The 25,802-nt window shown below is 42.4% G+C and overlaps 1 protein-coding gene across 1 annotated transcript in view; it reads left to right on the top strand.

Moving 5' to 3' along the window:
• lpgat1 (lysophosphatidylglycerol acyltransferase 1) overlaps positions 1-25,802 on the top strand; it is a 33,175-nt gene that overhangs the window by 1,142 nt on the left and 6,231 nt on the right. The window contains exons 2-7 of the mRNA XM_048984965.1: positions 203-342; positions 893-1,165; positions 11,948-12,066; positions 13,245-13,340; positions 13,672-13,945; positions 22,075-22,201. Coding sequence (XP_048840922.1) covers positions 928-1,165; positions 11,948-12,066; positions 13,245-13,340; positions 13,672-13,945; positions 22,075-22,201 — 854 coding nt within the window. The 5' untranslated portion in view covers positions 203-342; positions 893-927. The remainder of the gene's footprint in view (positions 1-202; positions 343-892; positions 1,166-11,947; positions 12,067-13,244; positions 13,341-13,671; positions 13,946-22,074; positions 22,202-25,802) is intronic.

Raw genomic sequence — 25,802 nt, forward strand, 5'->3', positions numbered from 1 at the left:
TAAAACGATCCATCCGGGAAGGGAAGAGCGGGCACTATCCGCGTCCAGTCAGCCGACCTGGGGAGGGGGCAGAGTTAACGGCGCTGCGAGGTTTTCGCTACGTCCGACGCGTCGTCCTACGGCCGGTCACCCCTCGACACGCCATTTCCTGGTTACCGCTAACTGGCAACCCCGCTGTCTTTCGGGGGCTGTTTTATTTCAGCGCCGAGCCGAGAGTCCGTAGAGACGTCCGCGTCCCGCCCGCCTCCCCATGACCTCCGCTTCCCGGACAGCAGGAGACCGCATTTGAGCCCGGCGTCGGCCTCGTCGCGCCCCTCGACGCCCGTAGCGCCACTGATTCGGGTAAGTAGCTAGGTCGGCCCGCTGCATGAGCCCGACACGGATGGGAGTACTTAGCCAGGGGTAGAGCCCTCGCCGGGGATATCGGCTGCGGATACATCCAGGTGTCGTGTGTCTGACTAGCAGGCTAGCGGGCTAACGCCTTCATTCTCTGTCATATTTCAGCTGTACTTAAGGGGAATGCTAAAGCTAAGCCGTTAGCGATGCCGGTGATCGGCTGAACCCTGGGTTTTATGTGAAATAATTTGCCCCAGTCACCCTTTAATCAACGACACTGAGCGCTTGTAGTCCTGGGTGTGGAAACCGGTAAGCTAACGTAGCTCCTGGCTAAAAGGAGCAGCTTGGTCACGAAGGGCATCTTCCACCATCCACCCGGACGCTCAGCTAGCCGGCTAGCTAAGCCTTTTACTTTGTGTTAAATTAAAAACCGAGTCTTGGCCGCGTCCTCTGCCGCTGCCACGGTGTTTGGATTTATGGTGAGATGTACGGCGTTCCGTGGCTCAGGATTATTAAAATAAGGCTGGTTATTCTGTCATCCTCGTTCCCGGCATAGGCACAGCAGAGGCAGAGAGGCATCGGGCAGAGAGGATGGCGCTGCCCCTCGAAGATGCCCGGAAGCTGGGCTGGATGATGCTGAAGTCGGTGACACGCTTCGTGTTCATGTTCATCAATAACTGCGTCGCCATCCCGTCATACTGCATATACCTGCTCCTGCTCCAGCCCCTGAGGCTGATGGACAGCCGCACCTTCTGGTACATCGAAGGAGTAATGTTCAAGTGGCTGCTGGCCATGGTGGCGTCCTGGGGCTGGATCGCGGGCTACACAGGTAGGACAGTTTCTGCGCCGTGGAGGTGTATGTGCCTCGGCCCTTGCTATGCTGTGATGAGATGAAATTGGTTGAAAATCGATGCCGCATCCTGGACTGTAAACTTTTCCCTATTGCTGAGGTGTAATTGAGCTTTAAGGTAATGATTAAACTGTATCATTTGGTTTGGACCGACCTCTGTTCTCATCAACCAGCTTTGATTACTTGGGCAATCGTGTTTTTCTAACCTAGCGAGCACAAAGTTCTGTTTACATGCAGTTTTTTTTAGGACCACCGATGTACTCCTGTTGAATCCATTTCATCTTCACATGGGAATTGATTGTATGTTCAGAATATCCGGTCTTCTGTGCCCTGCAAACCTCACTAAGGAACAAGGAGCATTTTAGGTTGTAAAAGACTGGTGCCATAGTTTGCACAAGCACTTAATTCTAGCCCAACTTCACAATGTTGGGCAATGCTGTGCTTTACGTTAACTTGCCAGTTAGCAGTTTTGCGGCAGTTATTCTCATAAAATGGTATATTTTACCAGAATACCAAAGAAGGTAAAGCGTGATTCATTTAAGAGGATCGAAAGGTGCATGTCCTGGTTTCCAGTGTATAGCAGTGAAGAAATGCTGTGATGCTGAATTCTGCAGATTTTTCGACACTTGCATCTGGTCATTGTACAAATCTCTCAAAAGGAGGATCTTGAGTTTCCTTCCCTCTTTTTGAATGTTACTCTCACGAGGTGTAAGATCATGTTACGGGAAGTCATAAGGCCAGACAACCTGAGCGTAGTGTTAGTGAATGGAATATTTACGCTTTTGCGCTTTACGCCCATGTAGCCTTGCTGAAATCTCTCACATGCATACATGCACTTAGTAATAGACAGGGCCCTAAATGTACTTGTTAGTTTCAGCAGTTTCCATCTTTGCAGCGTTACACATCGATTTGGTTTGTTCATGGAGTGTGGATTGTCCCAGATTTCAATCAATTATAATTTTAAAATGTAGAGGGGTTCTCATCAGACAAGTAGGCTGAAACAGTCGTAAAGCACTTAAGCAATAGTTCATGGCTCAGCACTCCTCTGTCGAGGTTGTCTCACTGGTCTTCTGACAAGCTCGTAAATGATTAGGTGGCAATACGAAGGCACAGTTGTCTCCTTAGGTGTGGTTTTAACTTTATCAACTTACTTGCTTGGGGCTGTCTACCTGATTACTTTAAGTACTTTGTCTGGGGTGGTGTTCAGCTATGATGGCTATCTAAATTATATGGTTAATTTTCTACCGGATGGGTTTTTCTGTTTGGTGCTAAGGGTTAACTGGTGTTTGGGTTAGCCTCAGATTCCTCTTGCTGTAGTTGCTGGGTAATCTGAGCAGCTCATAAGGAGACAGTAGAACTGTGTTTCTGTTTTTTCCCTTTCTCCTTTGGGATAACCTTTTACAGTACTCTGTCAGTTCACTCTTCAAGGGAGAGCATTAATATTTAGTGTCTGTCACAGCCTACAACAGTTTCTGTGAATCGGCTAACATATGTGAGGAAGATGGACTTTAAATGCTATGGTTGCTTTATGATACCTCACGTGGGAATAAATCTTTGTTTCTTTATTGTCAGAAAGAATCTCTTAAGATGGAGCAGTAATCATCTTGAGGAGAAAGCAGCCTCTGATGACTTTTGAATGTTTGTGGCATAAAAACAAGTAGAACGGGGAGGTGTGGCGCTTGGTGGGTTAGGGCATCGTTGGCAGAGTGAATTCAGCGTTGGCCCTTTAAGGTGCTCAGTCCCAGCTGGTTCCAAGCTTGGTTGACAATGCTTTCTGAATTGTGTGTTAAATAAATGCTTCTGATAATAAGTGTAATTGCATAAGCAAAGGTATGTATCCTCTTTTTTTACACTGAAAGGGAAAGCTTTGGTTCCCTCTCTGTCAAGGTGGTTAAGGTTTGGGTTTAGCTTACAGCAGCCAAACACCACCATCTCCTTGCCACATGTGAACTAGCTTGCCTGTGTGCTTTCTTCATTAGGCCTGAAAGCAGGCCACGGTTTTATCTGTTTTGGCGTTGACTGATGGTGCTTCCCTGGGCCCCATTGTGTGGAATATGCTTTCATTCCTTGTTCCAGAACCAGCTTTTCTGTGATTCCGTACTTTGGTTTATTTGCATGTCCCATCAATCTGAAGAATGATTAACCTTTAAGGAAATTAGATGTAGACTGCCCCTTTCAGAATTTCACCCTGGGATCAATAAAGTTAATCTTAATCTTCTTGGAGTACAAGGGTTACACTCTACCATTGTCATTTAGGCAGAAAATTAGCAGTAATCTTGATAAACGGGTGGCTGCTTGTCTATGCATGCACTGATATATACAAGTGAGTAACATTTAATTAAATTCACCCATCAAAATTCTCTTGGCCTCATCCTTTTAGGGATGGGAATCACTAGTGACCTCCCGATACAATATTATCATGATACCTATTTGCAAGTGTGTTGCGATTCTGTGAATATCCTGATTCGATACTCCTTTTTGTTTTTTCAGATTTTTTTTTTAGAATTTTACAACTTTGAACTGAGTAAATGTAGCATTCTCAGAAAAAATTTCTCCTCAAAAAACCAAAGGCAGCATTTGAACAATGCAAAACAACTTAAAATACAACAGTAAACATTTTAACTTCTAATTTTAAGTTAGCAAAAAGCTACATTGGCTGCTGTTGTGGCATAAACTACACCAAGCTTTCATGCTTCTCTGCTGCCTTGTCTTTCTCAGGATGATGTCTAGCAATATGTGCCCATATGTTTGTCTTTATACCACAAAACTTTTCGCAGGACAAAGTTTGCATATAGCATGGCTCATGTCTAACTCCTCTTTACAGTTTCAATTTTGAAAGCAAAAGTTCCTCCATACATTGGGTTTAATCTGTGGAAGAGCAGCATGAACCTCTGCTATGCATTCCTGTTATCGCTAAACAAGATTAGAAAATAATTTGTTCCTGCTGCCTGTCAATGTGGGAATAGTTTAGAGCACCCACCTGTAGGATAATAGAGGAACTGCAACATTTCTCCACTTCAAATCCAAACAAATATGAATTAGAAATTAATAGACATCTGATGGAGGCAGCATGGTGGTGCAGTGGTTAGCACTGTCGCCTCACACCTCTGGGACCCGGGTTCGAGTCTCCGCCTGGGTCACATGTGTGCGGAGTTTGCATGTTCTCCCCATGTCGTCGTGGGGTTTCCTCCGGGTACTCCGGTTTCCCCCCACAGTCCAAAAACATGCTGAGGCTAATTGGAGTTACTAAATTGCCCATAGGTGTGCATGTGTGAGTGAATGGTGCGTGAATGTGCCCTGCGATGGGCTGGCCCCATATCTAGGGTTGTTTCCTGCCTCGTGCCCATTGCTTCCGGGATAGGCTCCGGACCCCCCGCGACCCAGTAGGATAAGCGGTTTGGAAAATGGATGGATGGATAGACATCTGATGTCGGTGTTAGTGTAGAGATGCAATTCTTTTGTGTAGCAATTCATGTGATACATAATTGAAGCCCCCCCCCCCCCATCTCTACAAGATTGTATGAAAACATGAAACTGCAAATGTATGAAGATGTGGCAGTAGTGACCTGTACAACACAACAGACAGTTGCTGTCCATATTAGTGCTTTGCAGTTTAGTAAAAGCATTGTTTTCTGGAAATTAAGTGCTATAAAACTGGAAGCTTTAATTTCTGTTTACATGATTACATTTTGTTGCATGTATAATAGACATATTTGCTGCATCGTTTAATCACATGCTTAATTTGTGAATGTTTAATAAATTTGAAATGTCTCACAGATGGATGATTTGTATTATGGTATTTTAATAGCCTTGCTTTGGACAGGTTTAAAGAGGCAGTCTATGTTCTTTGTCCTTAAAGGTTAATCATTTTTCTGATTGATGAAATATGTAATTAAACCAAAGTACAGAATTTTTGTCTTTTTGGACTGTATAGTGCAAAACATTCTGGGCTCCAGACTAACTTTTTCTTCTGGCGGCACTGGTGCTTCTTGTTCTACATTTTAGAAGCACCTACACGATATTTAGGTGCGCCACTTAAGTTGTCGTTTAATGCAACCCATTCATATTTTTCCCAATTTAACTGTATTACTGATAAATGCTTTGGAAATAAATATACAATTGACAGAAATGTTTTTTATTTGAAAGCAATAAGTCCCAAATTAGTGCTTAAGAAAGAAATGGTGGTTTTTACAACATAAACACCAAATAATAAATTTACTAAGGTAAACACAAAGTATGTGGTCAGCCACTATTCTGTCCCTGCATAGTCTACGCTTCAGGCTATTGTGCTTTATGAGTGTTTTCATGAATAGGGCTGGGTAATTAATCGAATTAATAAAAACCGACATTCAGAACCTCTAACACAATCTTGCCCATGTGAGTTGCTTTTTTTTTTTAATTCTGGTTGAGCTGACTGAGCCACTTGAGCAGCTTGTACCCAAGAAAATGTCTGTTGTTTGGACACATTGTGTCTTTAGTGAAGACAAATGTGTTTTGTACTGTGTTGAGTCAAAAAAATTCAGTAAACGCTAACACTCTGTTTTATTACCTTATATTCATGTAATAAAGATACAAATGTCAATTACAAGGTAATCTACCTGTGACATAAAGAAAAAGACCAAAAAAATCGGTTATATTGATCATCCACTTATACACGTAGTGATCAATTTCACCCAGACAGACGGTTTATTTTGTTTGCAAGAAATGCAAACTCCTTTCTACTTTTTTAGGGAACTTGCTTTTTACATTAAAACTAAAATGTGACATTTTTCACAAGACGTTTTCATTTCAAGCAGTTTGAACTAAAACCACAGCACAAAATATTCAATGAATAACCATAAATGGTTCATCTGTGTGTGTCCTTCAATTGTTTTAAAATCATAGATTTTTTTTCCTAATAAACGACTGTATATCCCAGCTTATGTAGTTCAGCATATTTACAGTACAAATCTTGTCAATGAAATATAAGGACAAAAAACTAAATAATCGTCCACTACTAGTAATCGAGGTAAAATGTTCAATTAATTGATATCGGTTTGAGGTCATATCACCCAGCCATATTCATGAGGCATTTTCCCACTGAAATTCAGGATTCTAATTCTTGGTTCCGAGTTTCTGGGCTGTCTCGATTCGGGAAGTTTTGTGGCTGTGGGCCATTTTCTTATCGCTTTCCAACTATACAACTGGAACCTTTATGCTAAACAAGCATGAGAGACTCAAAGATCTTGTAGGTTAAAATTCACACGTAATTACACAGGGAACTACATCGGCACCACAAAACGATGAATGATGAACAAATCATTTTGTTAGTTATTTGTTATTTCCTGGCTGAATCGATCGCAGTCATAACGGGACACAACCTTTTATTTATATCTTATTTATATAATCCACGGCATGTTTATTAAATCTGGCCAACAGACTGATCTAACATTTTCCACAGAATATAAAACGATATAAACACAGGCAGTTTCATTGCCGGCACCAGCTATATTAGACAAAAGAGTATCAGTTGTCGATGAAATTTTCCGATGCAGAAATATGGAGATACAAGCAGGAAGGTATTCAGTAACGTAATTTAATCTTCTCTGTTTTTGTTCTGCTAATTGTAACTCTTCCCTGCATTTCTTAACTTCTAAGTTAGTGCCAGTGCTTGCGGTCAACAAATCAGCAAGATATTGCTGTTAGCACCTCCCCTACTACAATTGGGCAACGTTCCTGCAGTAGGAACATGACAGAAGTGTCTGGTTCCAATAAAAAGGTTCCTGCACTCTGAAAGTGCCTTATCCTGCATACACACACTCACGCTCACACCCACCACATTTCTCACCCACTCATGGTGTTCTTGCATGATATACTATTATGGTTTAAAAAAAAAAAAGGGGGACAAGTTTGCAAGCCACACTGGTGCGCCTTGTTTTAAAATTTAGGCGCCAAAATTCTCTCTCCAAAATTGGTCCCAAAATGCGACTGAATGGTTGCAGTCTGGAGCCCTGAACTTTGAAAATGTGTTTTTCTTGTCCCACAGTTGCTTGTTCAGTGTCTAGTGATCGCCATGTTAAAATCATTGTATGCGTCCCATGCTTCTTACCCAGTATGTCCTCTGGGGGGGTTAAAAGAAGGGGCAGAGAGTGATTGATGGGAATGACCGAGCCTGGTCTTCTTTTTGTCTTTGGTGTTGGGTCTGGGTCATTGCAAGGTCACGGTGTTCACAATGATTCTGTTTTGTAAGGAGGGGAGCCGCTGTGGTGTAGGATGTGGCCCTTCGTAGCAGCAGTCAGCCTGCCCTCTCAGCCTGTGCGGAGGGTACTCTGACACATTGTGGCGGCCTTGCACTCTGTCCTTGCTCCGCACCTTCTCTCCCCTGTGTTATGAGCAGCATGGGTACAGTTGCATGTCACACAGGGATATGGCACAGCTGCTGGCTTTTGATTATGCTTCACCCTTATATCTCAACAGAGCAGTCATCCTTTAGCAAATTCCACGAGGGTTGGGTTTACATGGTTGCACTAGGTGGCCTATCCTAACCACAGAACAGTTGTTTTGCTAAACGACTAAACTTGTGATGGGTGCGTAAACCTTTTAAATATATTATTCAGTCAGTGGCACATGTCATATCACGTTAACGATCATTAACTAGGTAAACTTGTTTCTTGGTGTCCCTTGAGCCCTATGCTCCTTTATTGATACCCACAGCAGTTCGGTGGCACCATTAGCTCCCTGGACTGAATTCTGGATTCAGTGCTACTTGTAGTTGGTGGGATTTAGGTATGCTAAAGGCATTCAGCTGCGTGTACAGTTATACAGACATTAACTTATACTGATTCTACTAAGGTACTCCTAACCTTATTGGACAAACGCTACATTACTAGCATTTGTTGTCCCAAAGCAATTTCACAGTGTCATTCACATGCTAGAAATGATTGCCTACTGCATTGCTGGTACAATTTCTGTTTTGATCCTTTGAACTGTTAATTCCTGAATAAGAAATCAATTAAATCCTCTGAAAATGGAATATTTCTAGTGGTATTTCTGTGCTCCAGGGCTTATAACAGTTGTTATCTTTAGATTGGTATCTAGCTTCTGTCAGTGTATGAGCTCCTTTGGAATGCAGAGCATGTGTTCTGACTGGCCAGTTAGTTTATCAAACCACGGCAGATGACAAACCGCCTCTGCTGCGACTCGGCGTTTCTGCTGGCACAGCTGCATGTTCAGGCACTTCTACATGTTTTATTAGTGCATGAAGATAAAAGCAGACTCTTTCTGAACTTCTGACCAGTGTGGGCTGTGTGCTCATCCAAAGTGTGTAATAGTACAACTGGGGTTGGGTGAGGTTCATTTTGCAGGGGCTTTGTGTAACCACAATCAGTGTTTCCTTTGCATGCCTTGTCTTTGGGTGTCTGGGATTTGAAATGCTTGACTCTATATGAAGGTGTTTATTTGGCAGTGCACCGCACAGCCGTAGTGGTGCTGCCGACAAGTGATTTTAGGTTTTTCTGTGCACTATTATAACCCTGTGGAGGGACACTGGTATCGGTGCTTGTGTCCCGTTGAGATCCGTAAGGAACGGGGCAGGGGAGGGGACGTGTCGTCAGCCCCTTCGCTGTCAGCGACTGGCAGCTGCTGCTACAGCCCACAGCTGGCTTTGGCTGTCAGCGGCTCCCCGATCTGCCAAAGCCGGGAAGGCCAAGATGTGCACGTGGTGGTGCGGAGTCAGCAGCACGGCTTTTAGCTGAGGAGGAAGAAATGCTCCTTCTTGGGCTTTATCCCCATTTACAGCACTGTCCTGGAGGCTGATCTGGGACTCCAGTATGAATTACAGGCCTGTCTGTTGAGTTTGCTCATCGACTCTATGAAAGGATGCCGTCCTGCCTCTTTACTGATACCTGAACTATTACACATTTATTTACCCCCTAAAGAGCTGTATTGTTCACAGTAAGAGGGTGGTCCGGTTGAGCCCCCCCTTAATTTTGTTACTTCTCACCCATTATTAAGTACTTTCCAATGACTATAAATAAGCTGTTGCTTGCACATTTAGCTCTCTGTTTACATTGTGTGTGTAAATGTATGTGAAGTTTTTCAGGCATTGAAGTTGTTCCTTTCTAGGTCTTAAAATTTCCGAGTAAGTTATGGAAACTGGGCTATTGAATCGTGATCTTTTACATTAACTCTTTGATTCTAGGGGAAAATTCTAGTGGAAACATGTTTTAATCTTTGACTCAGCTGTGCATTTTGATCTTCTGTAGTTTTTCTCTGTGTTGTTTTTTCTTTTTTGTTTTCACTATATATTTATTTAGTAGGCTATTCTTTTTGAATACACATTAATTTTCAATAGGTAAATGGCTGACCAGTAAACTAATTTCAACAAGAAAATGAAGTGGCTAAGGTGTACAACTGAAGTAGTTCCATTGATCACATGCCTCAGTTGTGCTACTAAGTCTTCGTTTTGATAGAAGATATGTCACTCAAACCCTTTCGTATTTCTTTGAATTTATAGGTGAGTTAGTGACGAATGACGTAACATTTTGAACAGAGGCCAGTCAAGCTGTTAAAGAAGCAAGAATTATGTAACAAATTTATGTTGGCCAAGTGTCTGAGGTTCCTATATTCTTAAAGCTTCTTATTTAATGTATGTACACCATTTAAGTGTATGAATCTTGATTCTCCATTCACTACCCATAATTACTGTTTAGACCATCTCCTGGTGGCACTGTTAAAAGCACTGAAGAACAAAAGTACTCAGGTTTTTGCTTGAATTATTTTTGATTCCTCGATTGGGGTGGCCAATACGGCCAAAATGTCTCATTTTTTTTGCTATGAACATTTAACTATACATTTCTGAACTCGGCTTACAAAAAATACGAACAAATGTTAGATATATAAAATTGGTTTTGACACCTATTGTACGAGCTGTATCTTTGCAAAGTTTGCAAATTGCAGTAGGTTGGTCGATTTGGAATTTTGCCAATTCAATCTATTTCCATATGATTGAAGTTGAACCTTTTTTGGAAGCAGTTTTTCATCACGAGCTATTACGCACAATGTTTGACAGTGTAGCTGACCAGTCCATAGACTGTGTGTTCTGTACCACATGATGAGTACAATATTTTAGTAGTCCAGTGGTATACAGAGATTTAACTTATTTTTTATAACAAGTTAGCTGACTGATCAGAAAAGATCAATAACGTTTTTAGTTCAGGATCTAGTCACTAAATTCAGATGTACTGGACAGATAATTGATAAAGTGAGATATTGAGGTGGTGCTGAGATGTTGTTCACACTGAAATTTTGTTTTTGTTTTGTCTCTGAACATGCTGGTATCTTATGATAGGCACTTGCTGGTTTGTTCTGTCTCTACAATAGTGTTAAGGACTGCCCTTGTCACTGGGCATTCACTGGAAACTCAACCTGCCACACTTATGCCTAGTTGACTCCTCGACAGCAGGTATGATTGTAATGTGCAATTTGCCTTACTTCTATGTCCGCTAAACAAAAGTGTTTGCTAAATAAAAGTAAACGTGCAGCTGTATTGTGATTTTCACAATAACTCTGAAGCGCTTATTGTGGATACAGTTGCAACACGACACGACAAATTATCATATCGCCCACCATTATTCTTAGGTATCCTTTTTTGTGCCATTGTGTGATAGCTAATAATTTTGCTACACCCTGGCAGCTCAGTGGGCCAGGAAATGGGCAGAAACCCATCTGGGTTTTATAATACATTGCCTGCTTTAAACTTTTTTTTTCTTCTCTTTTCCCCAGCAGGGCAGGCAGAGGTGTGGTTTAGCAGCCCAGAGTGGGCCTTCACATAATGTACCAGTCGTGCTTGTAATGAAAAGTGAGACAGAGGTTTTTTAATGAAAAGCTTAGTCAAATGTTATCCTGCCGTTAACACTGTGCGTGTCTCATTTTGGCTACATTTGCATGCATCCTTTGGTATACATGTTTTTTGCTTCCCTGTTACTGTAGTCTCTGTGTTTGTACTCTGTGTTTGGGATGTAAACGTGTACCATGGCGCTCTGCCAGTCCCAGGGCCCAACGCCTGCAAAAGAGCAGTTGAAATGGTCTGAATGGTCTACTACAGATGATGGTGTCATAGTGCGCTGAGTGCTTCCTGCTTACGGTGGCGTAGTCATTGTTAAACTCTCAGTTGAAAAGTCAGTTTATATGGCACTTGGCAGTTTTGTGTAGAATGAAGTTCTATAGAAGTTTGATAGTTGTTTTTGTCTTTTTCTCTCAAGCAAAGAGCCTGAAGTTCATTGCTCTTCCTCAGAGGGAAATTACCACTATAAATCAGAAACCAGGATAACGTTTATTGACGTGTGTGCGTATGTGTGTGCGTGTGCGATGTGAGGCTAATGGCAGATTGTGGAGCTCCATGCCAAACTGCAAGCAGGTAATCTCTGAGAGTGTGTGTGTGTGTCAATAAATCAGAATGCAGTTACAGACACATTAGGCAGACAGCAGTGGTAAAACTGGTCCTGTTTTCCATGAAGTGCCATGTTGGAGAATAATATTTACTAATGATGTTGCAGAAAGTAATATACGCTGTGGATCTGTACTTTTCTGGTTACTGTAGATTAGCTGAAGGTACTGAATGGGCCAGGCGGGGTACCGTGAGGTTGAATGAGGAATGGTTCATTCACAGTACATAACCTGACCGGTTTTATTTAAAAGTCTATTTTTGCCTTTGCAATGAAGATTGGGTATGTGTTGTGTGGTGGAGTGCCCTACTTGACTGCACTGTTCCTTGTTTCCTAGTGACGGAATGGGGGGATGATGTGAGGCCCATCTCTGAGGAGGAAGCCATGGTTATAGTAAATCATCAGGCCACAGGTGACGTCTGCACTCTCATGATGTGCCTGCAGGACAAGGGCACGGTAAGGAGGAGTTAGGCCTGCATCCCTTTTGTGTGATGTGGTCTAGCACTTATCCAGTTAATGATATACGTACCCTGTTGTGTGCATGCAGTCTGATGTGGAGTTCTGAAAGTTAACCAGCACTCACCTAGCAAGGCCTTCTTGAAATGTTAATCACAATTGTAGAAGCTGCTTCAGAAAGCTTAGCCCTTGCATGCATCGGTCTTGCTCTGTTCCGTAGCGATATCACACCATCCCTGTAGCGCATGGTTCTATTACCTTTTGGCTATATTTTGAAGAGTAGTCAATAAGTGCACTTAACACAATTACATCACATGGAACTCTAATTAAGGTATTACCTATCACTTATTAAAGGATAAATACACCTTGTGGGAAAAGTGAAACCATATCTCATGAGTAATCAATCATCGGGACAATTAGCTTTTATTTCACTTTCTGATGGTGTCCTTTCAAGTTAACTGCTTATTTTTGGGCTTGTAATAAAGATGTATATAGTGCATGTAAATTTGTTTATCCATTCATCTATTTATGAGAACTACTTTTCCAGTGTAGGTTTTCATGTGACAGGGTCTTGTTTTCCTGCACATACAGTCACACACAGTGAGGGTAATACAGAGATACTGAATGAAGTCATCACACAAAGTTGTGGCAGCCTAGACTTGAATGCTGTTCTTAAAAGCTCTGAGAACATGCTGCTGTAGTAGTTGTGAGTAAGATGCGAAATCCTAATTTTATCAACCCCGGTGCTAGGCTTGCAGGGGTACCATTGTAGGTCAGCAAATCGGGTGGATTCCAAGAAGCCAGATGTAACCGGAAGCTGTTTGTTGTGTGACATGATCTGCTCTAACAACTGGATCTTCAGCTCGCTATCTTAGAGGGTCACTGCACATGATAGAGGTCAAATGGAACTGCTGAGCAGGTTTAGAATATTAGTGTGCGTCGAGTCGTGTTTTGTGTGGTTATGTAATGTTAAATGTCTATACAAGCCTTTTGCAAGCAGTTCTTGTTTGAAGCTATTGTGCTTTTATATTGTGGGTTCACATGATAAAAGGCCTGCATATGTTCAGGTTTAGCCAGTATTTTCTGGACCTTTATGAGGTTTCAGAGCTACTTTGGTCCTGTACTTGGAAGCTGAAATGTCCCCCCCCCCCCCCCCCCCCCCCCGATATTTTTTACAGGTGGTTCGAAAAATGATGTGGTTGATGGACCATGTATTCAAATACACAAACTTTGGGCTTGTGTCATTAATCCATGGGGATTTCTTTATTAGACAGGTAAGAACTGCATCTTGTCATTGAATTCAAACTTGATGTCTCCTTTAGTATGTATATGAGGAAAAACAAATGCTGTGTATTTGCAGACTTGTATTAATATGCAGTGTCTGATTCTGGCTGCGGGGGGGCACGGGTGAGCATCCTCCAGTCAGTTTAGCCCACAGAGTGGTGTAGTTTTCTCCAGGCTGAAATGTTGGCTGCCGCCTCTAAGCCTCGCTAATGTGCCCTTGAACGCTCTGAGGGCTCGCTAGGCTCTTCTTCGGCCTGTCCAGATCTGTCCACCCGCACGGTCGCTGTTTGCGTTCTGCTGAACCAGGTGTCACCCCTGCAGGGTAAAGCACACCGGGACAAGCAGCTCTTTTACCTGAAGGATCACTTGGACAAATTCTACTACAGCCGAGACAGGAAGTGGATTGTGCTTTTTCCAGAAGGCGGCTTTCTGCGCAAACGGCGGGAATCCAGCCAGTCCTTTGCGAAGAAGAACAACCTCCCTCACCTGACACATGTGACTTTGCCCCGCCTGGGGGCCACACAGGTCATCCTGAAGACCCTGAGCCCACAGCAGGAAAACGGAAGTCTCGGGGCAGGGGATGCTAACCTGGCAGGTATGTACGTGCCTCCAAGGTGTGGGTGTAATAATGCCTTTTCCCTTAATTAGCTCTGACATTTTATGCATCAAATATCTGTATTCAGCTCAGCGGCAATAGCCAGACACAATACCCAATGCTGTAGTTTTGACATTTGCTTTTATTCAGGACCAGAAGCATGTCAGCGTTGCCTTAGTAAATTCCTTATAATGGTTAAATAGGATTATTTGGGTGCACTCTGATAAAAATCAATGTGGCCAACAAGAGTGCATTCCTTATGCATTTTCAAAAGTTTTGAGAACTTAATTACAGAGTAATTAGAAGCGATTGACAAATGCCTGTGATCATTTGTGATTTATTTACTCTTCTCTTTTTAATTGATGATTACTAATTGCTTGTAGAGACCAGTGCAGCTCAGTGTTTCATAAGCCCAGCTCTATTGTGTTTTGCCCAGCAGAAACGTTCTCGGGGGATAAATGCCAATGAATGTTGGCATTTTCTTCACGTCTCCATGCAGATTCCCATTTTAGTACTTTGCAACTACTGTCACTGGCACAATGAACTTTTAAAACTGCTTTGGAATTGCTTAAATTCCAAATGTCTGCTAATGTCTGGAATGTCTGTCTGCTAATTCACAAATATGGGCTGCATGTAATGCATGTAGACTCCAAGGTCATCACAACCTTAATGTGGATAAGGCTTGAGATGTAAGATAATTTACATAGATAATTTAACTTTTTCTAGCATTGAATTTAATCAGTTTCATTGTATGATCGCAGTTGTTTATATACATAATGCTATTCTGATAGCACTTGTGCAATAAGGATCAGCTGAGTGTCCAGTAGTACGTAGTGCTTATAAAGTTCTTAATTATGCATAGATGAATGTGTGTTTAATTTAAGTTTTAAATCTGCCCTAATAATTATTTAATGAACCATGGTGAAACAGGAAATGGGAATGTACCTCTAATTACTATTTAGGTTGATAGAATTCTGACAGCCACAGGTTTAGATCCTGGTCTTCATCAGTAAGTGCTGTCAAGTCATTGTTGATTCCAGATTCCCATATCCTTCAACTTTTCAAAGCAGAATGCACTGGTCTTCTGTCATGCACTGGATCTTTTAATAATTTGCTCAAAATAAGTCAGGTCATTTATGTTTTGAGGGAAAGTTCAGCCTTGATTTGAACAACAATTCACCAGTTTGTTTCCTTTGTGGTCCATGTTCGTCTTAAGTCTTTGTCAGGACCAAAATTCCAAAGCATGGATACTCTTCCTGTCCTGCGTCTTCATTGGCCAACCTTCACATCCATAAAGGGCTGTAGAACATGCTATACTCTATACAAATGCGGACTTGGTGCTTAGAGAGATGATTTTTTGCCCCCAAGGTCCTTCGTTGTAATGCCAGTCTACAGTTTATTATTGAACTGTTGAATCCTTTGTTCATTGTTGTTCCAAGGTCTTCGACGTTGCCATTTTCAGCTGTGCTTCCATCACCTTATCAAAGGTTCCACTGATTGATTCCCACATGCACGATTTTAATTAACTATGTGCAGGTTAATGCACATGAACTCTGCTTGCATGTTTGAGCTAGAATTTTATATGTTTATGAGCTGAAAACGCATTTACTAGTGGTACTACTCTTTAGGGTTGGCGGTATAATGGCACCGCAGCATATTGTGGTGTTTACTTTTGGTAAAACTGTCTTGGGGAATTTCAAAATACCGGAATAGAACTGCTATTCCAGTTGAAATACTGTATACCTGAGTATAATGTCTGGAAGGTATCAGATGTTACATTTCGAATTACTGCTTTTAGGTATTTTGGCTGTATGTGACCCAAGCCACCATCTTTAATTCAAAGATACTCCATTGCTCAGACCATAAGCCAGTCATTTGTTCGGAAATTACCTACCGCTAAACCTAAAGGCCACGGATGTACAACCATGTAAGCTAAATGTGTGATAACTGTTGTTTAAGTGGGTGACTTTTGTACGTTTTTGAACACATGGCTGCATAGAGAAAGTGTGTGTGTGTAATATAATATATTACATTATGTGTAATATATTACACTAAACCCCAATTCATGCCTTTTCCTTGTGACTGAAAACATTTTTGTTTAATTTTACTTGCATCATCCTCTTGTATAGGTGGAGCTACTTTCTCACAATTCACCTTATTTTGGAATGTGCCACTAAATGGCTTTCTGAACTCCTTTATTTTTGTGTACTTCCGTTTCGCACCACAATCTACTCATGTCATTGTCTGAGGATATCGTCTTGTGAGCAGCCTGTGTAGAAACAGCCCACCTTCTCAAGTGTAAACTTTAGTTATGACACTAGTTGTTATTACGTACTGATTACAAAGGTGCATGCTAATCAAAATATACCGATGATTAACATTAGACTTCAGAATCAAAAACCGGTTTATTTGGCCATGTATGTTCGCACATACAGGGAATTTGTCTGCGGTTGCCACTGGTTCCCATACATTCAGCAGATACTTACACAGTTTAGACAAGACCAGACTGGTCAATACTGTCCGGCTGCTATTTACAATGTGGGTGTGTTGGTAATAAATGTAGAAAAAGTGCAGGAGTGCATGTCAGCACAAGGATCCTGTATAAATACAATATTTACTGAACAATATGTGCAAAGCGATACAATAAGCACAAGGAGTTGTTTGCAGTAATGATGTATTGTTTGTTAGTATCTCTTTGTGCTTACTGAGTCATGAGCATGATTACATCACTTTAGATATCATCACTTTAGTGGACAGCGGGAAACACATGCCATGACCTATCAAAACCCACAGAAAATAACTGGCGCTAGTAAAATATGTTACCAAACATTCTAACTAATGGTGCCATATTAACTTCACAATAGCTTCCTTTCAAATACCTCTCTAAGTTAAACGACCTTAACCTTTCTGGTGTCAGATGTTTGGATGTGTACACTACTTACGGTGACGCAAAATAACCTTATGTAAAAGCACAATTAATACAATGAAATAAAAGCAAATGATGTAAGGAGAAAACAAATATTATTGGATGATGTGACCTGCTGTTAGTTACAAAGAGAGGTAAGGAGCGTGCATTGATGACACAACAAACCACCTCAGGGATGAGAACCTGAGTGCAGCCATGTGGCGGGTGATGCCTCAGCACCACACTACTCCAGACGGAACAGTGTGATTTTTTTTTTTCTGGTGGGAGAAGTGCCAGTCCTGCCGCCAACCCCCAAATTTTCCCTGTAAGTTGGAGGACCTGTTTGCAGGGCTGGACGTAGGTTAACGTGATGCTCCTGTAAAAGCAATTTCAGGTTAAGGGTCTTGCTGAAGGACCCAACAGAATGGATCACTCTTGGCACCCGTCCAAGTGTTGGCATAGATCCCCAGCCTCAGAGCCACCACTCCACCCTAGTTAGTTACAAGAATGTGCTTGATTATCTTTTTTCTTTCTCTTTCAAATGTCTTTCAAACTTTTCAAATTGTTTCAAACTGAAACAATTGAATGTGACTAAAGGTATGCAAGTATTATTTACTCCTGCCTGGGTACAAGAACTGCAGAGGGAAAAGTGTCAATGAAATATTTTGGTTTATTCACGGGTAAGTTCAAGATGCATCTCGTGCTTATTATATTGTTTTTCGTTATCTGGTTTTTGTCGTAGAATTGCTGCAGTGTTGTTCCTATTTGTTGTTTTTATAACCAATGTGGTTTAATTGCACATTTGTGAATGTGTCTTAAACATAAATCGAATAGAGTCCAAAATGGACTCCAATTGGGCACTTGTGAATTAAAATCGAATTGAATTGTGAGATCAGGACCGATTCCCCAGCCCTAAATGATATTTGTATGTTCTTCAAGTAATGATTATTTATGTTCTTGCTACTTCAATTCCTTCTGAAACATGGCATGCGAGTGTTAGAATTGCCCATTTTTATTTTCAGTTGTTTTCAGTCAGAAGTTATTTTCTTGTGCTAAGAAAGAGAGGTTAGATTTGTTTTTAAGGAACTATACCCATGTGTTCCTCAGGTAAAAAAAAAAAGTGTACAAGCCTTTGTCCTTTTAGTTCATCCATCGTTTTTCTGCCACTTATCCAGGGTTTGGTCATGGGCGCAACAGTCTGAGCAGGGATGCCCAGACCTCCCTGTCACCAGCCAGCTCCTCCAGCTCCACCAGGGGAATACCAAGGCGTTCTCAGGCCAGCAGGGAGATGTAATCTCTCCAGAATGTCCTGGGACTGCTCTGGGGCTGCCTCCTGGTTGGATATGCCCAAAATACCTCCCCAGGGAGGCACCTATAAGGATACCTGATACTGAATCGGATTTGAATCGAATCGGGACATTTGTCCCAATACCCAAGCCTTATGTATTATAATTGGAACTAGGAATTAATAAGAACTGGATTTGATGTCCGTAAGCATTAAGCTTTGTTTTAAAGGTGCGGACGCACCCAGTTCCTCACTAAAGCGATCATGTGACAGAAATTGCCTTTTTATTTGTACTTCCACTGATATGTACTAATTACCAATAAGGCTGAGTAAGTTGCTCGCAGCTAGACCCCTGAGCTTTGAACCTTGTGCTTTCCCAGGCTTAGTAGTGGGTCGGTCTTCCTCCTTGTAATGTGCAGTTCTGCTGTTTCCACTGAGCTGCTGAGTGTGCTGAGAATTACTCTCTTGGTTTTTATCCTTTGGTGATTTATGTGCTTACTGCAAGCTGTTCAGAGCTTTTGCATTTGCTTTTTAACTTCTTTCCTAGCCTCAATATTGTTTAAGTTGGCAGGTGAACATCAGGCTAAGCATTTACAGTCATATTACTCTTATATTTTGATGTTTTAGTAAACAGTCTTGACCTGTAACCAAGATGTTATCATTTTCTTAATTACTGCAGCATTTTTAATGGCCAAAAAAATAAAATGGATAATCATTTAATAAAATGCACGTGGGAGAGGCAACCTATTATGTTAATGCATCTAATCTGAGAGTTTAGGGTGTAATAGAGAATTGATTTGCCTGCACCACGCTGAACCACATAACTTTTGGGCTGATGTAAATCGCACTTCCATGCTGATATGATACGGACTACAGGTGCAGTAGTGGCTGTGATCGACCAGCACAGACGACTTTACAGGGACTTCATTCATGCTACTGTTTAATCTGTATTGCAGTACAACAGGTATATAATGAGGTAACAGAAGGCAAGTGGGTTAAACCAAGCAGTACAGACAGTGCGGAACGGTCCCACCAGATACAGTCTCCATTGTTGATTGAGCAGCACAGACCCAACGTACGGTGCTTTCATTTAGGGCACAGGTGCTCAGATGTGTAGAGGGCTCTTGTTTCTCTCCTTTTGTTGTGTGACATGCGACGTGAAGCTCACCCGTTAAAATACACCGACCTGCTAAAAGGTGACAAGGAGCTGGGTCCGTCTCGGTTTTGCTGCCAGTGGGGGCTGGTTTTAAATTCCCCGTTAATCTATGTCAAAATAACCTTCGCGTTTGGTCTAAAGAAATTGCACATTGTGACCTGTAACCTTTCTTCACCTTGCTGGAAATAAGAAAATCGGTGGGAAAATGACCAGTGGTGATTTTTAAATGAAATCCATATCCATCGTGGAAAAGCTCTCTCTTCATATGCATTTAAAAGCTGGCACAGAGGCTCAGTGGCCAGTGCTTTTGCCCTGTGTGCGTTGCATATTCTCTCTACAAAGTGCAGGTTTCCTCTGGGCACTCAGTCCCCAGTAACAGCACTAGCTGCTGTCTCTAGGCCAGGCGTCCACAACTATTTTTCCCCGAGGGCCAAATTCCATCAGTGACACAAAGCCAGGTTCCACTGTTTCTGAGGAATAGGCCTAATGGAGGGAAGGTCCCTGGGTCGAATGAGGTCTGGAGGGTATCAGGGTGCTCATCTATTCTGGGTTCAATACTCTGCATCAGGACCGAAACAGAAGTCAGTGACCGCTGCTGCAGTGTGTGAATGACTTTGTGTGCTTCCTGTAGTGAACTGACATGCCAAGGGTATGGAAGTGCCTGTTCTGAATTGTTGATGTAGGTCGGGGGTTTCCCAAGCTATGGGTCGCTGATTAACCCTGAAAAGCCTAATTTTATAACATGGTGGCTTATACAGTGTGGTGGGCCTTTCTGCACACCTGTCAAACTATGAGCCTCTGCAGAGGATGCTGTGAGTACCACTTGTCAATGATTGGCCACTATGCTATTGTCAAGTTGAAACTTCATCATATTGTATACTCATCGTTTTAATTCAGTAGTCCGTGCATACAGTCTGGTAGCCATTCAGTCAGAATAGCCAGGGTTTAGTAGTCGCCGAAATATCCAAACGTGAATATAAAGAAGGATGTGTTTCAGTTGCATTGGCACCATGAAACAAAGCACCCTCAGCTTAAGGACAAGGCAAAAGATTTTCTTCTGGTTAAGAGCAGAACTTCGAGAGAGTGTTTTGACAATAGAAGTTCGGGGTTAAATTAATGTTAAGGGTGCATTGATTGTATGTCTGTGCAGCTTAGTGCTAATGTCAGTAGCAGTTAGAGTTCAGTGACATTTCACTGAATGTATACACACATAAAGTATTGGGTTTGGTGGCAGGGGGGGGGGGGTTGTTTGTAGAGGGCTCCATTAATTGTTATGAACAGTAATAGAATTTTAAATTCAATTAAGAAGAGAACGTTTAGTTGAAGAATAAATATTGTTTTCATACTTTTTGGTTCTTTGGGTTTTTTTTTTTTTTTTTTTATATTGTTTACATGTCATGGTGTCATTACAGACTTTGGGTTTGGGTCCCAAAACGACATGTCACTTTTGGGAACCCCTGGTTAAGGCAGTATATACATTAAGACCAAGATGAGAATTCTATGCACCGAACACACTGACTGAGGTTCTTGATTCCATTCGTCCAATTTCCAAGCTGAATTTTGGGTCTGTGTCTGTCCATAGCAGTATTCATGACATCTGGTCATGCTGAATACAAAAATCGCAGTATGTCATCATCTGTAATTTTACTGGACTGAGTCCCAGAATCTCAGCAGTTTGGTTTTAATGGGTTATTTACCTCCACTAAGTAACCTGATGAACTCGTGTGCACTCACGTTATTGAAGGTTTAAATTTTAAAGCTTTTGCAGCTCCTGTCCATGAGCTATTATCAAAATGTTCCTTCGGTCTCTCAGCAATATCAGCATTGGCAATATTATTAAATCATTTTAGGAACTGCTTTAAAACGGAAAGTTGAAAGGTATGTTTATATTCCAAAGTTGCATAAATGACTAAGGTCTGTTGAATCCCTCTGGTGATTAATTGGGGATCTTATTTGGCCCTTGGAGACTGACACTATATATACTGCTTGGCCAGGAAGCTGTCTCTGCAGTTAAGAATCGCTGAAATTTCTCTCCTTTCCCATTCATCACCATTTAGCTTAATTCTGTCTTTTTGCGTGACACCTCTCCTTACCTGCCTACACTGGTTCATTAGTGTTTTTAAATTTAAACCTTGCGGAAAGTTCCTGATGCCCTGCATTAATCAGGCTTTTTCAGTATTTATAGATCTATAGATGCTTTGATGAAAGGGCAGCCTCTGACTTGCTGTTATCTTGACTGACTCAGGAATCCCAAGCCCTTAGTGTCTGAATATGGACGTAGATGTTACTATCTTAGTTTATGTCCTGCTTCTAATGAAAAAAGTGTCCTTTCTGTGAGCCTGCAATTTAATTTACTTCTTCCCCCTGAAACCTCAAAGGGCATCTTATGAGGCACATGAGTGCTGCTTCTCAGTTTTGGTAATGGAATAAAAAAACCTCTCCTGACGTGCATATTTACATGATCAAAGGCAGGATGGTCTCAATGTGGTCTGGACTAAGAGGCAACACATTAATCCAAGAATTAATGTAACAGTTATGGATTCAGTTTTTCTGCAGCAAAGTGTCATTTTGCACTATCAACATATTGAGTCCTAATGCAATAATTGAATTTGTTTTAAAATGGTGTAGTGTGTCTTTTCAGGGGAATATTCCATAATGGGCTTTTCAGCTCAGACAGGTGTGCGCGATTCTGGTTTGACCGTACGCTCTTTCTTCGCTGGCTTTTGTGGACTGTAATCTCCGTGCCAGTTTACTCACACAGGCCCTGTGTCTGTTTCTCACAGAAGCCAAGCCGAGGGGCCTGCAGTGGGTGGTTGATGTTACCATTGCCTATCCCAAAGCCCGTCCCATGGACATCCAGACCTGGATCTTTGGGTACAGGCCTCCCACGGTCACCCATGTGCATTACAGGTAAGAACAGCTCATGCACACGTCTTCTGTGTATACAGCAGGGACCTGCATGGTGAAGGTTTGTCAGTTTTGCCATCAGTCTTGTTAAAAATAAATAAATAAAAAATGAAGTGCTGGCTTCACTATTCTTAGTAAATGTGTAATATGAGATGAGATTTCCCAATGGGATGAGCTTAAGGGGGGGGGGACCTCTAGGAATGTGGATGCTATGCTATGATAGTCATGTACTCTTTGCTTTAATGATTAGCTAATTATAGCTGACACCATTTTAATTTGATAGCCCAGTTAATAACAATAGACTGCATTGAATTAACCCGCCCTTGACTGCTGGACTGTCTGTGACAGATATTGGTCACAATGCCAGCACTGTAACACATGCATGTCTGCCGGTTCAACTTCATGCCTTTGGAAATACATTTCAGAGGTTTGCCATGGTGTGTTATGGACTGGTGAATTTATGCCGGATGAATTTTTTGCACTTATTTTGTGAATCCTTTACCTTTAAGCACTACAATGATCAGACGGCAGCTTCTGCTTGTAGCTGGGGTTCTTGTTTACATACTCACACTTTTTGGTTATTTTTATCGTGAGTGAAATACAATTCACTTTTAAAAACTTTTGTTTTTTTTTGCGGTCTAGTTAATGGTGCAGACGGCTGAAGAGGCCTCACTAAAATTGTTTTAATAGTCTTAAATGGCTGCGTCTCACTGTGCCTTCAGTGTAATTGCAGTTTCCCTTCAGAGTGGCCATACTCCCCTTGACCTAGAGGCAGTCTGGGTTTGTTCTCTCAGGCTTTTCCTTGTCTGGTTTCCTCTGAATCGCCCTGAGCGACAATGTGGCCTCACTTTACGTCTAACTTATGGTGTTTTGTGACACCTTGTCCTGCCCAGTGAACTCACTTGTGGCTGCCGGGTTCCTTTTAGATTCAGGCTAAAGACTCACCTGGCTAGTAATGAACTTGACTCCGGTGAGCTGTCAGGGTCCCACCTGGATTCTCCTCTCTGAAATCTCAGCAGGGGCAAGGCGCCATGCCTGTGGCAGCATCCTGTGAAGAAGCTGCATGAATATTATGCAGGGATGCCATCACAGCACGCTCTCAACTTATTTTGCTTTTGCTCCCTCTTGTGGAAAGAATGTTAACTTTTTCTAGGGATTGTGTAGCAATTGTATTTCGTTGATGAATGCTGCTGTTTTGGTGAAGATGCAGCTTCTGACTTTGAGGTCTTTGCCTTCATGTGGGCGCTACCTGCCAGCTGAGAACTGAATGGTCTCAATGACCACATACTGCTGCTTTGCCTTGTGGTTTCCTTAATTTAAAACCTTCCGCTGTCAGATTCATTTTGTGCTGTTCATGGTGTGGGTGAGTGTGTTCACGCACACTGAGCAGAGAGAGCAAGTTACCCTTGCTGTTGTGAATTAACGCAGGTATGTGACAAGTTATTTTGTGTGCCCTGAAAAAGATGCCACTTGGGAATCTAAACTGATACAGAGACGGTTTTTATTTTTACCTCCTGCTCTGTCAGGTTATAAAGGAGTCTGTGTGAATGCCAGGCGAGCAACGTTAAAATCCCAGTCGGCTTTTCCCCATTCCTCCGTGACATGAATATCCCAGATGTTCAGCCAGGTGGGAAAGTGGCCCAGGTGCTAAGTGGCCGCCGCTCATTCTGTTTTTTTGTGTTTTTGCACCTGTGAGCATCTCTTTCTGTACATCTGTGCGAAAGGTGATTTGATGAATGGCTCTGGGCTGCCTGGTCATCAGGACTGTGCCGTTCACCGCACGCCTGTCTCGCACGTGTCCGAGCAGGCTGCAGCGCCATCACTTTCGGGGCTCACAGAGGCGAGGAGGCATAAAGCTCATTGTTAATTCAGCATCTGAAGTCACCGTCGCGACATTTCAGGGAAGAGGTGTTCAGCATCTTCTCTAGCTGCTGACATTTCTACAGCCTGGCTGCAGAATCGGATTCGGCGCGTCATGGGCTGCAGATCGTATGATAGGCTTAGACTTCAGGTCGACGGCCTTTCGATCACCAGGTGCATTTAATCGTAAAGGGTAAATTGCAGCGTCAGACCGGAAGGGCAGCCTTGTCGCTTGGAGACCTTGAGAGCCTGCAACAATGCATAGTCTAAGTGGGAACCACTACATAAATGTTGAGCTGTGTCCTGTGTCAGTCTGGGTCCTCCAGCTGGCTGGCATTATTCATATGCTGATCTGTTTGCCTGACATGAAAGAAAGAGGCCTTATTTGCAGTCAGAATGTATGTAAAGTAGGTGCTGGCCCACGTGTTTGGGTCTGTGGCGCTACGGCGTGATGGGTGACACGCCCTGGTTATTACACACTGCCGTCTGTCGCTCCTCCCATCCGTGTGCGAGAGACCTACTCCGCATGCATCACTTACGGTGCAGTCTGAGCGGGCGCACCATCAGTCGCCAGAGGCTCTACAGTGTTTGGCATGTGAGCCTTGATACTGCAAATTGATGTACAAAGCCACCTGTGAGAGGCAACCTTTTTGCCCCCCCCGTCACAGGTCCGGGATGCACATCAGCTATCCGGCTGCTGGTGTAACTCCTGCCCAGCATTTTCTCCAGCCTCGCTCTACTTTCAGTCTCGGTGGGATGAGGCAGGAACTGAGTGTCCTTGAAATAAAGGATAATAGGTGGGAAAGGTCTTATCTATAGATGCTTATAATTGGAACAGAATGAAATGGAGGGCTGTATTGTGAAATATCTCACCGATCATTTCTCAGCTATGAACTGTGTCTGAGCATAATTGAGCATTTTGAGAGTCTGGGTGGGTTCGAAGTTTACCGGGCATGATGTGTGCGGGGGCTCCGTCTCCCCCCCTTTGGGTTTTGCAGAACAGAATCTGGTCCCTTTACACTGTTCATAAATCATTGCAAATATCGGGTCGACCTAGTTATTTGTGTTCTTTTTTTGGTGAACTACTGGGCACTTTTTAATAACAGTGTGATATATTTCAGATTGAAGTTCATCCCTGTCATCTGCAAATCTTGGACCTAAAGCCAAAATTCTTCTGCGTAGCCTGGCAGCTTTTTCTTTTCTGATTATTTTCCCCTCCGCTTCCTGGGAAAGTAGCAGGATTTGACTTGTCCTCAGTTGGGCTCTGCACATCTGTCAGATAAATGATAGATAAGCTGAGTGTGCTGATGGAAAAAGGGAGTAACGTTTAAAGTCTTTTTGCTGCCTCACACAGTCATCATGCGCTTACAGTTCAGAGGGCAGGGGTAGTATTGTGATTAGTGTGTGTGTGTGTGTGTGTGTGTGTGTGTGTGTGTGTGTGTGTGTGTGTGTGTGTGTGTGTGTGTGTGTGTGTGTGTGTGTATGCTGTTACCATAGAGACCAGTAAGGGAACTTTCCTTTGGCGTGTAGATGAAGCCTTTGGCCACTGTACACTTTAACAGTGCACTGTGACTTATGTATGAAACTTCTTTAATGGTGTCTGTTCGGCACAACAGAGCTGTTTAGAATATGTAGTGAATATAGGTATATAAGAATATAGGTATATAAGATACTGATCCTTTTTTACACAGTTGTTTTAGAGAAATGGATCGAGTTCAGTGTGAACTCTCTAAATCTCAAAAAT

This window comes from Brienomyrus brachyistius, chromosome 19 (genome assembly GCF_023856365.1).
Source record: "Brienomyrus brachyistius isolate T26 chromosome 19, BBRACH_0.4, whole genome shotgun sequence".
NCBI classification, from domain to species: Eukaryota; Metazoa; Chordata; class Actinopteri; order Osteoglossiformes; family Mormyridae; genus Brienomyrus; species Brienomyrus brachyistius.